General features: G+C 46.8%; 1 protein-coding gene across 3 annotated transcripts; it reads right to left on the bottom strand.

Annotated features, from left to right (window-relative positions):
- Positions 1-17: 17 nt before the first annotated feature.
- LOC100538367 (octopamine receptor-like) lies at positions 18-7,825 on the bottom strand. Of its 3 annotated transcripts, none has more exons than XM_019615064.2 (6): positions 7,054-7,825; positions 6,099-6,661; positions 4,806-4,908; positions 4,416-4,701; positions 2,045-2,221; positions 18-1,435 (listed from the first exon to the last, which is right to left on the bottom strand). In XM_019615064.2, the coding sequence occupies exons 3-6, from the start codon at positions 4,828-4,830 to the stop codon at positions 757-759; spliced, it is 1,167 nt and encodes a 388-aa protein (XP_019470609.1). In that variant the 5' UTR covers positions 4,831-4,908; positions 6,099-6,661; positions 7,054-7,825; the 3' UTR covers positions 18-756. The 3 variants fall into 3 exon arrangements, with proteins under 3 accessions (XP_019470609.1, XP_010708888.1, XP_010708889.1); XM_010710586.3 differs by having other exon boundaries at positions 6,099-6,287; XM_010710587.3 differs by lacking the exon at positions 4,806-4,908 and having other exon boundaries at positions 6,099-6,287; positions 7,054-7,824.
- Between the last annotated feature and the right edge of the window lie 5,596 nt (positions 7,826-13,421).

Raw genomic sequence — 13,421 nt, 5'->3', positions numbered from 1 at the left:
GCATCTAGTCTGGCAGCTAGTCTGTATCTGTAACTGGTTTACTTTCCTGACCTGTACTTGCCCAGTGCTGCAAGGAAAGGAGATACAGACAAAGCAGGAAGCAAGGCATGAGGTACTTCAACATTTTTACAGGCGTGGGGTCCATCAGTACTGCATAGCTCAGCTCGTGGCATAGCTGCACAGACATCACAGTGCATTACAGGCAAGTAACTTTGCTGGTGTTGGGTCCCTGTAACCTGCAGCTCAGACTGCAGAGAGCCTGCAGCTGAGCCCCGTGCTGCCTTCGTTGAACACCAGCTTTGCTCTTTGGCCACATCCTTCCCCTCGTCTCCCGTTCACAGAATGACACAGGTGCACTGCTAAAACTGGTTAAATTTATAATGTGAAGTGCAAGATAAGAGCTATAGTTGCTGGATCAGAAAGATTGTTCCAACTTAAGCTGTAGGAAGTGACCACAATGTATACAGAGTAAGTCAAGTTGATGTTATCATACTGAAATATTTCTCCAGCATGAAGATTGAATTTGTCTTAGGAAGCACTCATTTTAAAAAATAATTACCCAGGAGGGAATTTGCTCCATTTGCTGTAACAACGTGGTTCTTGTTCATAGAACTGCGGTATAATTGCATTTTAACCATATGCCCCCAGCTGTCACATTCCAGTCCCTTCTTCCCCTATTTTCAAGACATTTATTTTCCCATTAGGACACGCTCTTGCATGTTCTGTACCACCTCCTCCAGCAACTGGTTCCGGACCCTATTGCTTGGGCTTGCCCTTCTGAGCATCACTGGGCACTGGCACTGTAATGCTGTAGTCCAAGTCTGGAGCAGTTTTGGTGAAGGTGGCTATGGAAACCATGTCTTCTCCAGTGTCCACCTGAGACCTGTGCCTGCAGATGAGCAGCTTCCTCAGGGCCCGCTGGAAGTCCCTGTTGAGGAAAGCGTAGAGCACGGGGTTGATAGTGGAATTGCAGTACCCTAGCCAAGTGATGATCTTGAAGGTTTCAACCAGGACTGTGCTTGCGGAGTTGCTGCCCCTGGCAGCAAGCCACACGTTCAGGACAAAGTACGGCAGCCAACACAGCACAAAGACAGAAATGATGATGCTGATGGTCCGTGTGGCCTTGTTCTCCAGCTGCAGGTGGTTCTGCCGCTTGCTGTTAGGGTGGTAGTGGATCTCCAGGGTCTGAGACATGATACGAGTGGCCTTGAGCCGGGAAGCTCGATAGATGAAGAAGTACATACTGCACATGACCATGAAGGGGACGAAAAACGCAAGAGCAGATGCTACGATGGCAAAAATCCAGTTGGTGACGAAGATGCATTCTCTGCCTGCATCGAAATCCACCCCGGGGATCTCATTCCAGCCCTTCATGACGGGAAGAAAGGAGATAAGGGAGGAATATACCCAGACTGTGCAGGTCATCACAACGCATCTGCCAAAGGAAAGAGACGGGGAGGGGACAGAGGGTCTGAGTTACTTTGAGTTGAGAACATCCAGTACAATTCAATCCCCATGGTAACCTTTGTGGGATATCACTGTTCAGTAGTCCCAGAGGGCTTTGAGAAGCCACCGAGCATAGAAAAAGCTGGAGTACAATAAGTCCATACATGAACAACTCTGATAATTGAGTACTAGGATCTGTGGCTTGCAGAATTGGGGTCAGTGTAAGAGGTGCTCTGAGCCAGGTGGAAAAATAAAAATAAAATTAAAAAAAAAAAAATCAGGAAGAAAGGTTTGACAAAGGATTTATTATTAATATTTAAAGTTAGAGCAGGTAGATTTCTCTGATTGGTTTCAGTATTAGCATCCAGCCATTACCCTCAGTCAACCTTTTCCACCCTGCAGTCCTCACTTCAGTGCTTCACATGAAACCTTGACAGGAGGAACATTCTACAAAACTTTAAATGGAGCAAAGTTTCTTTTGTCACATAGTTCTGATTTGGGGCAGAAAATGCCAACAGCTTATTTGGTCCGTACTTGTTACGGGCTGTGGCCAAGTGAAAATTTGGAGGGAGCTGGAATGAGGAGCAACTGCACTCACCTGCCACGGGACATCCTTCTGGAATAGTGAGATGGGGTCACCACAGAGCAGTATCTGTCCAAGCTGATAAAGCACAGAGTGACAATGGAAGCGGTGCAGAACATGACATCAAAGGAAATCCAGACCTTGCAGAACAGCTTCCCAAACAACCACATCCCCGTCACCTCGTAAATGATGCTGCAAGAGAAATGGGTAGAAACCAAAGCTAGAAAGGCTGATTTAACATATATCAGGATTGCACTGAAATAATATTTTTCACATGGAGGTGCTCAAGAGGAGCACAGCAAAGCTAAGATCAGTTGGACACCAGAGATTAGCCCTCCAAGTGCAATCCAAGCCATTAACCCGTGCGTAGTACGAGGCTGAAGAAGATCAAACCCATCCTTCCTGCTTGTGTTGTAAGAAGTGCTCTGTTCCCAGAGTCCCTCGCGTTTACATCTGCACAGCTTTGTTTATCACAGCTTTTTCCAGTGCCCTTTGAAGCCCTGACCTTTATCAATCCTCCTCAGTTCCTAAGGTGTGGAAGGTGCCCACTTTTCAACTCTCGGGTTAAAAGAATAGAGGTTAGTAGGAAGCCTATGCAGTTTGTACCTTAAATAGCTCAGAAACGCCTCAACCAAGGAAACACACCAGCAAAAAGCAGGCCTTATGCCAAAATTATTCCCAGCAAAGTCAGAGGGGCCTATAAGAAGTGAGCAGCGATGGAAGGAACATATGGCAGCTGTAGGAAAGCTGATGCCTGTTCCTATAGCATTCAGCTAGATGCAGTTTGCTTCCCCTCTCTGTAGCTCCTGGAGCGCTGCTGAAACAACCATTGTGTGGATTTGATGTGGAGAGCTGAGTAACAATCTGTTCCTGCAGAGCTTTAATTATCCTCTAACTTCACAGCTTTACGGTCAAGTACAGTGGAAGCAGAGCAACAGCACTGCAGTGCCCTTAGGTGGGCTTTTAGGTTGGCAGAAACAGCCAACATGATGTCAGGAGCTAGGAATCAACGCCTGCTCTGCATTTAATTAGCAGCAGTTCATTAAAACTACTGGGAAAGGTTGTTTTAAAGCACGATAACTGCTCTGAGTGCATTAGCAGAGTACAGTGCTGTTGAAGGGCTCCAGCTCTTTTCCTTCCCTTTGACATGTGCTGCCATGCCCGCTGAGGAGCAAACTGCAATTTGGAAGAGCTACGTGGATGTGCAGCTGAGAACCATCAGCAAAATGAATCTCCTGGTGAGGTCTCTGCCTCATTCCCAGTGACTTCAATGGGGTACGAGCAGGTTAAGCCATCCTACAGCTGAGCTGTAACCAAGTCCCTGGGGTAACAGACTTCAGCTGCTTTATACAGCTCCAAGAGCACTGAATGCAGCGCAGCCACCTGCCGTACGCAGACTTATGGCCACTTGGCAGCATGAGACAGCAGAGCCCACAAGCAAGCTGCTTTGGTTTCATAGAACCATAGGATCTTCCAGGTTGGAAAAGATCTTTGAGATTATCAAGTCCCAGCACCAAATCAGGTCCCTCAAGCCACATCCACACATCTTTAATACTTCCAGGGATGGGACTCTACCACTTCCTACATTAAATATAGGGTGAACATAAATTACCCTACTTCTACTAAAGCAAAATCCTTACTTTTGTACAGAGTGAGGAGGAGATGGCCTTTGTTTTGATAACAGTGACAGTTACCAATTTGCAATGGTAATATATGTAAAACAATTCCCCAGACGCAGTGAATCACATTTGATTTCCTGCTGAACGCTGCAGTGTTTCTTGTCTGTTGATGTAAGCAAATGATCTGTCTTGAAAGGTCACCAATCTTCCCAACAAACCCCACTGTTGCATTGGCTGAGCCAGAAGGAACAATAAAAATTCAGTGTTCTGCCATGAATATGAAGAATAACACCATTGCAATAGCCTATCAAGTCCATTAATCTGAAATCATTAGTTCTCTTACACAAGTAAAGATGTAAGGATTATTTTTACTTCTCCCTCCCACTACCAGAAGATAAAAGAGAAGGTTAAAGCAGTATAAAACCAACTGCACGTAATTTCACTCTGCTGATTTCAATAGACTGGGAGAGATGAGGGGAAAATACCCTCCGTGATTTGCTCTACCTTTGAAACATTAGCAGCACCCACGCAGTCATTGCAATTAATGATGACACACCAGGGGCTGTCCCCACCTCCCATCCTCCAAATGCTGCCAAAACATTCAGCAACATTCAGACTGGCTCCATTCAGCCCCTCCATACCTAGCAAGAGAAGACTCCAATCATGACAAAGGAAACCTCACCAACAGGTTTGGGTCGGGAAACTGAGGCACAAAAACATCTGTAATCACTGACCCAGCATTCAGATCTTGGGAGAGCACTTCTTACCTGAACGGCATGACGAGGCAAGCGACAAGGAAGTCTGCCATGGCCAAAGACATGATAAACATGTAGGTGACAGTCCGTAGCCTCTTTTCCACCACTGGGCAAATAAAGACTACTGTATTTCCCAGGAGTGTGACCAAGTCAATGAGGGTGAGTACGAGCCCGATGGCCACCTCCTGGAGGCCAATCCTTGCCCATTTGCCAGCTCCTTCCACAAAGGATGATGTAGAAGAGAAATTAGAGGGCCACGACTCATTTTTGTCCATCAGCATCTTCCCACCGTTAAGAGCTGCAAGAGAGAAAAAGGGGAAAATATTAACACTTCAATGCATGGTGAAAGGAAGTACGGAAAACATTTATGTTCTGTTGGCTTCAAGAAAAAAATCCACACACCCTGTTGTGCCTCTGCCATCACCATCCCATGGTCATCAGCTCAGAAGTGTCTGATACAATGTGCCACGCTGGCTGAAGTTCTCCCTGGCAATTAAAAGCTCTCCTTTGAAGGACAAGTGAAGAGTGCTGAGAACGGAGGGAGCTCAAGCAAGCAACTGTAAGCCAAATTAAAGCAGCTCTGCTAAGTCCCACGTAGCAGCAAGCCATAGCCACAAAATACATTCTTGGGATCAACTCATGCTATCCACAGACTGCTAACCTAGGCTGGGTGCTTTTATAATCCATAGTTTATATATAGCCTGGATGGTCCTGTTTGTTTTTTAGGCTCTGAATGTATGATTTTTCTCCTGCAGGTGGAGGACAGTGGGCAGCTCCATCCCATGCTCTGAATTGCAACCAGAGCTGCCAGTAATCCCATAGGGACCTTATGGCAAGCAAGTAATTTAGGGTCTTGGGTGCAGCAGACTTGTGTTCCCTTCTGAGGGACAGCAGGGATGCTCCCAGCTCCTCAGTGGGTCAGGATAAACGTTCCCATGACCCAATATACCAGTGATGGGCCCTTTAATGTCTGTCACACTCCCCAGCACCCTCATAACCACTTGGTCAGCATGAAGAGCCCTCAACAACTTGCTTATTCCTCATACAGAAGCAATTTCAGGCTCCTGGACACCCCTGCAGCTCCTCTAACACTGTGATAAACCAAACCTGCAAACAATTTCCAAGAAGTAAAAGCACTGTGGATTTATATAATGACATAATGATGTTCCCTGTTCTGTTTCTGATTCCTTCTTGCTGCAATTCCTAATGCTGTTTGCTGCTTTTGATTGGCACTTAGCACTAAGATGACCTTTTCATGATCTAAAGATCTCCTTCCTGAACAGCAGTGCTCAGCTCTGAGCCCACTGCTGCACACACAAAGGTAGGAAGCAATCAGGTTCCTCCCCTTGCATCATCACTGAAGTCCGCTACTTCACAGCTAAATTTCTCCTTCCATTTAATGCTCCATCACTGAGCCTCATAAAAGCTTTTCTGCAATTTTTCGGGTCAGGCCTCACAGCATTAAGATGGGCTCCCAAGACATAGAAAACTCAGATTTCACTCAATTTCAAGTTTTTCTCCTGTTTTTCCTCTGCACCTGAATAATTATAGATGGGAGCTCAGTGTTTGCTGCCTGAGGTTTTTAGATGCGACACTGAAACACGAGCTTAGCAGTCACATCTGCCCATCACGCGTGCCTACGTGATTCTTTGATATGTGTAAGCATCTGTGCAAACAAAGCAGATCATTACTTACACACAGCTGCTCTGGTGATGATCCATGAGCACACGCTGCTCTAAAACTTCAAGGAGAACTCAGCTCTCAGAGTGTCTTTGCAGTCTCTCTATGATGCTCGAGTACCACCTTAGTTACTGGTACAGGCTGGCTTAGAAGGTCTTTCCTAGTGAGAATCTAACAGCAAGCTGCTTATAATGCAGGATACGTCTAGGAGAAGGACACAACAGTGCTCAAACAGAGGTGAAAAACGTGTGCACGCTCACAAAGCATCAAAGAAACACTCGTATTGTTGTTTGGTTATGACACAAAGGCACACTGAGCAGCTGGAAATCAGGCGCTCCTCATCTGGCCATCTATGCATTTCTCCAGCAAGAAATACTCAGCAAAAAGAAGGGTTGGTGGATGCTTGAAACTTCAGGTCTGGGTCAGGGTGCAAGCAACAGGGTCCTGCTGCTCCTGGCTGCATTTCAAGCATCCCCACATCGAGTCTCTGGAAGTACGTCTGCACACTGTGTTCTACAGATAAGCCAGCAACTTCTTGCTTGCTTGCTAAGAAATGCTTCTCCTGAGTCACCTGGAGCCTTGTTAACACAGAAAAGCAGTAATCTTAAAACTTCTGGGACAAAACAGGATGGGCCATCCTTCAAGGGATGTACTTTGCTGCCAGACCCTGCTAACGAAGTAAAAGCACAGGACAACACACAGCTATGCCTCCCCACTGTGCTCCCACCTGCAAAGCAGTGAACCACAGAATATCCTGAGTTGGAAGGGACCCACAAAGCTCTTCAGGCATGTAAAGCATGCCTAAAAGGAGGCTGCACCAGCAAGCACTCCCCAGCACTTCTCTCTCTGCCTTTTCCATCTGCAGAGTAGCATTTTTAGTACAAAAGATGATTTCTTCCCACCTCCAAATCAGAGCAGAATAATTCTAGACCAGGTCTGCAAACACACCAGCAGCAAGCACGATCCTTACCTTCAGACCTGACCATGGCCACAGCCGGGTGAAGCATCACAGCAGCATCATAGAGCAGCAGTGGGGTGCAGCATGCAGGACCCCACTCAGTCCATTCCCACTCACTGCTTGGAGTTGGGCTGCATGTGAGCATCGTCTGCTCCACCGCCGTGCATCAAACCCTGAAGAAGTGAGTCTGCTGCTCTTCTCCAAGGAGCTGGCAGGAAGCAGTAAAACTCAGGGCAAAGTTAAACCTGCAGTGTGAGGGCCAGAGGGCCCACAGGTGTCGGGGTTGCAAAACCCCAAAAGCCAAGGTGTGAACCTCAATCTGCAGGATGCAAGCTCACAACCCGAGGGCTGCAAAACCGCAACTGCTGGGGCTACAGATCTTCAAGATGTAGAGTACAGACCCCCCAGCCCCGGGACTACCAGCACCCAAGATGCAAACCCGCAGTCCCCAGGATGCAAAACCCCATGTGGTGGGGGTGCAAAACCCCCAACCGTGGGGGCTGCAGATCCCCAACCCTGCGGCTACCAGCATCCGAGATGCAAACCCGCACCCCCCGGGATGCAAAACCCCGTGATGCGGGAGTTCAAAACGCCATCACCCGGGATTCAAAACCCCATATCCTAAGGGGTGCGGAATCCCCACGGGCGAACTGCACATCCCTGGGGGTACAAAACCCCCACCCCCGAGCACGCAAAGCCCCAACCCGCGTAGAAAACCCCCTGCAAAGAGAGCTCGGGGAGGCACAGCCAGCACTCCCGGCTCAGTGCCGGGGGTCTCCCGGTGCCCCCAGCCGGGCTGCACTTACCGGCAGCAGGCGGTACCCCGGCCCCAATCCTCCGGGAGACCGCGGTGCTGCCGCCCCGCCCCGCCCCGCCCCGCCTCCCGGAGCCACCTCCCTTCGGGTCCCTAGTCTGCAAAATGAGTTGGGGTTTTTTTTTGTTGTTTTTTGGTTTTTTTGTTTTTTGGATGAGCGAGTCTGGAGTGTTTTACGTCGGGTTTGTTTCTTCAGAAATAGCAGATCACCTTTTGAAAGTAATACAATCTACTTTAAGTGGTGCTTTTCAACTCCAGCAGTGAAATTAAACAGGAAAAAGAAAGGGAAAAAAAATTGATATCACAACTATCCATCCATCCATCCATCCATCTATCTATCTATCTACCTACCTACCTCCTCTTTAGGGAGCTGTTGGAGAGGGTCCAGAAGAGGGCCACAAAGATGATCAGAGGGCTGCAGAAGACAGATGAAGTCAGGCTGAGGGAGGTTTGTTCAGCCTGGAGGAAAGAAGACTGTGGGGTGACCTCATTGCGGCCTTTCAGTACCTAATGGGAGCCTATAAATAGGAGGGGAGCCGACTCTTTGAAAGGATTGATAACTGCAGGACAAGGGGAAATGGTTTTAAGTTGAGGGAGGGGAGATTTAGGTTGGATGTCAGGGGGAAGTTTTTTACACAGAGAGTGGTGAGGTGCTGGAACAGCTGCCCAGAAAGGCTGTGGATGCCCCATTCCTGGAGGTGTTCAAGGCCAGGTTGGATGGGGCCCTGGGCAGCCTGGTCTGGTATTAAATGTGGAGGTTGGTGGCCCTGCATGTGGCAGGGGGTTGGAGCTTCATGATGCTTGATGTTCCTTCCAACCTAGGCCAGTCCATGATTCTGTGATTCTATGATTATAGATTCTATCTACATGGGACTGGATAAATAGGCCCTGAGTAATGTCAGATGTGTTTTATTTTCTCTTTTTCTTTTCAGGAGGAGCCTCGTGTGAAGGCCCCTTGTTCAGCGTTGTTTATGCAGGGCAACTGCATGGAGAGTAGAAGGAAGAAGTGAGCATTTGCCTTCCTGTCAATCTTGATTCAGCCAGGTGTGAAGCTCTGCCGTCATCTCAGCAGCTCAGCTGCTTTGCATTGCTGCTCTGCTCCCTTCTCCAAAGGCTGTGGAGGGGATACATGCTCCTCATTTTGCCAGTCCCAGTTGTCTAATTTACATAGTTGAAGTAAAGAGCATGGAATGACATGTAGCCCTATATTGTTCTGCTGAAAAATCAGGATCCTCCCAAAATATACCCTGTGAAATCGATGGGAATTGCTGGAGCCTAGAACAGAGTTCATCAGGCATTTATTATCACAGCAATCATTATTTGAAGGCAAAGAGAAGATTTATACAGTTGTGGGATTACAGATGGAGTAGAAGAAAATAGCAGCAAGCGTTTGTAAGTACTGGGGTGCTTTTATGAAGTGCCCAACATTTTTCATCCTATGGGCAATTTTCATAGAATCATAGAATGGCCTGGGTTGAAAAGGACCACAATGATCATCCAGTTCCAACCCCCTGCTATGTGCAGGGTCGCCAACCAGCAGACCAGGCTGCCCAGAGCCACATCCAGCCTGGCCTTGAATGCCTCCAGGGATGGGGCATCCACAGCCTCCTTGGGCAACCTGTTACAGTGCTTCACCACCCTCTGGTTGAAAAACTTCCTCCTAATATCTGACCTAAACCTCCCCTGTCTCAGTTTAAAACCATTCCTCCTTGTCCTATCTCTATCCACCCTCATAAACAGCCGTTCCCCCTCCTGTTTATACACTCTCTTCAAATTTGGGCTCACCGAATGGATTCCACTTGGAGAGGAGAAAGGACATGTCCTTCAAAACTTCCAAGACCAAACCTGAAAACAGAATAAAAACCTTCCATTCCAGTGCTGATCCACTCCAGTCTTCACTGGTGTTGGGAATGCAAACAAAGAGCAGGACGGGGCACCCACAACAGAGAGCAGGAGAAAGACAAGGGTGATTTTATGGGAATCTCTGGAACACAGACTGTGGGACTGTCATTTCTCTCTATGGCAGCGAGCAGCACCATCTGAATCTTCATCTGACACCTTGAGGGGACCTTGGGCAATTTATCCCCTGGAAAAAGTTCTAATGCTGCCAGATCACAATCCTTGCACACTGACTGATAATCCAACAGAAATTTGGTAGTACTTCTCAGCAAAATGTTTCTGCCTGTGAAAGGGCACATCCTGATTATCAGATGGTCAGGTTTGTAACATGGGAACCCTGCTTTCCCTGCTTATGGATCACCCTGTTTTGCAAACAAAAGCTTATTGTCCAGAAGGAGCCTCGGTATTTCCCCTATGTATTAATGAGCCATAAACCAAGACTCAGTGAGTAAGGCTAACATTCCCCATAAGTGCCCAGACTGGGATACCAAGGCTGGGTTTGCAGCAGCATTGTGTAACTCAGTGGGCAATTTGGGCTCTCAAAGCCCTTCGAGAAATTCAAGCCCAAGAGGTACCACAACTCTCAAGCTGTGTCATCAGAAATGGGTGGACGTTTCTGTCAGCTTCCATTACTTGCCAAAAACTGCTCAATGAATCAGCATCAAGGTCTGGGTTCTGTGTGATAATGTTTAGTGTCTAATGTGAGGGAGGGGTGTTGCAAATGCTTACCTCGGAAGGAAAGAGCAGCAGTGCCAGAGTCATACGTGGTGTTCTGAGTGGGAGGAGAGCACAAAACCACCAGAGGAAAAAGGCAATTTATCCCACAGAGTGCCACAGTCCGGTGCCTATTTAAATAGCTGCAGAATTTTTACTTACTTCCAACAGTTGTGTTTCATGACTCTACTGTATTTCTGGCAACAGCAATGAAATTGTATCATAAATCTCTGAGGGAAAAAAAAAATATCATGTCTGACACTTATCATGAAAACCACTTCTCAGGCTGAAGTAAGTTGCCAAAGAAGATTTTCTTTTCCCTTTCTATTATTGTCCTGACAAGCTGGACAAGGGCTGCTTTCTCTTGTGCTGCAAAGATCTAATTATATACATACATAAAAAAGCAGAAGGCAGTAACCATTTCTCTTGTATGACTCATCACTGTCTTTCCAAATGTCATTGATGCTGGCAAGCTAACTACAACCACGAAACACATTAATGCCTCACAAGGCTGCTTGGCTTGATGGCAGGCTGACAAGGATGAGGCTGAGTAATTGGGAGGAGATGGGAGGAAGGTTTCCAGTGGACACCTGGCACTGTGCTACAGATATTGCAGAAGGGAAACCACTGAAAGACAAACCAATGCCTTCAATGGCAACTCCCGTAGCAAGGTGTTATGGTTTCTGCAACCCATTAAACTTGAACAAACAGAGCATTGTCCAAGTGGAAAAGGAGACATCCGTATTGGCAACACCTCGGAGCAACAGTGACATGAATGCAACCATTCCCTTGTTTTGTTTTCTTCCATACACCATTGCACATCCCAGAGACCAAACCCAGACCTGCTCCTACCAAGCCTCTGCTGCCATAGCTTGAACTTCTTGCTTGGACATGGGAAGCATGTTGGAAAGGACCACAAGCTTCTCTTGTATCACAGACACAAGCTGAGCTCTTCTCTGAGACTTTCCTGCCTTCATCGGGCCATGCAGCTCTAGCCCGGGAAGCCACATTGGGCTGAACTGAAGACAGAGCCAACAGATCCAGTGGTCTCCTAAAGGCAAGCTATACCCCAAAAATCATAGGTACCTCGGAAAGCCCTAAAAGACTTCGAAGAAGTGCATCCTACCATAGCAAGGTGGGCAGAGTATTTCCAAAGCACAATTTTTCCTGAATGGCACAAATTTGCTGACAGCTCTTGTGCCACCAGTCTGCTCCAAAGAACATCACTGTTCCTGTTCTACAGTCTTAACTGAAAATGCATCCTCTTGCTGCTTAATTCTGATCAGCAGAGCCCAGCACCCAGCCCCATTCACACACATTATGATTCTGGTGTGGTTGGAGCTCCTTAACAAAGACTTCATCTCTTGGTGATGACCAAGTGGAGGTGCCTCACCTTCAGGGAGGATTCAGGGTAGGAAATCATGAGCTAAGAAGCACTCAGATAGACAGGAACATTGCAGAAAGCAAAATAATTGAACAGGATGATTTTTGGGGGCCGGAACATTAAATCTCAGACCTTCCCATGCTACGATGACATATCACATTCTCCTTTGCAAACAGCTGAATTATATTTTTAACAATCAATAAATGTAATTGTGGTTTATTTTTGGCTGTAATTATCTCCTTTCAAATCTTATCGCTGCCCACCCACATCAAACGGGTTAGACATCAAGCACAAATGTAACAGAGACTACGCTATAGCGAAGAATGAAGCAACAGCAAATTGATCATATTTTTTTCCAAGGCATTCCCAAATTCAGGATAGACCAGGGTCTTTTTACCGATGTGATTCATAGATGAAGAACTAGAAGTTGTCTGGTGGCATTCCACACTTTAGGATATGTTTGAGGATCTCAAAATCAGCATCATTTGTCTTTAGCTTAACTAATGCCATGCCACGTCTTGCAGCTCCACGGGTGGAAAACTGAATGGAGCAATGCAGGATCTGTGTGGGATAATTGCCCACAGATGTTGCTGAGAATACACACCTGATCTGAATGCTCACAAAAGTGTCAGGTGAAATGAGGATGAATTTAAACTAGCAGAATGAGAAACACGCTGCTTCACTTGGATGGGAAATCAAACTCTGGCTGTGGTGCTTTGCTTCAGAAGTAAGCAAGCTCTGGGGAGATGGAAGGAACACGTGGTGGAAATCAGGCATTAGACTCCAAGGGTTTGTTTTATTATTCAATGTGTGAATCTTACTAGGTCATAAAATCTGGATGACAGGAGAAGGGCAGGGATGTAAATGCAAGGTCAGCACAGGAATGCAAGAGATGGAGCTGCTGAGGGAGCCAGCCAGCACCATAACTCGTGCTGGTCAGATACTAAGGGTGTGCATGCTGGCACCTCCGCTGTGCTGCCCAGCTGTGCCCCACGCATGGCTGCTGGGCTCAGAAGGAGCAGCAGAGAGGGAAAATCAATCTGTTATACCATGAAAGAGGCTTAAAATGGATTGGGCACCTAGTAGTTCACTAAGATGAACTACTGTGTGATGGAATACACGTCTTTTTAGGAACAGAACAAAAATCCATCATATCAAAATCTTATCCTTTCCAGGAGCAAACGTAAAGCAAGTGGAGAAATGAATGAAAAACATGAATCGCTTTATCTGGTCAAGAGCTCATGAACAAAGCCCAGAAATGTATTGCTGGTCAGGCTGAGTCCTAAGGATCCCAGAAGACCTACTTTCACAGTAGTGATCTTCTTGCTTTCCACTGCCTGACCTGGAATAGGAAAACATGAAATTACCTTCTTTTTACTTATACTGTTTTTCATGACTGGCTCCAGCTCTGGCTCTGGCAACCTGATCTTAATGAAATTTGGAAACATTTAATTCTGCTGAACGCCTTTCTCATCTCAGTGAGAGAATATGCACTCTGCTCCCACTTCCATCCTATGTGCTTTTGCTGTTTGAGCTTCTGTCACACAAGAATTCTGCCACACATCTAAG

This window comes from Meleagris gallopavo, chromosome 4 (assembly GCF_000146605.3).
Source record: "Meleagris gallopavo isolate NT-WF06-2002-E0010 breed Aviagen turkey brand Nicholas breeding stock chromosome 4, Turkey_5.1, whole genome shotgun sequence".
In the NCBI taxonomy this organism is placed as follows: domain Eukaryota; kingdom Metazoa; phylum Chordata; class Aves; order Galliformes; family Phasianidae; genus Meleagris; species Meleagris gallopavo.
Note: the sequence above shows the minus strand (reverse complement) of the source record. Positions and strands in the feature narration are given on the sequence as shown.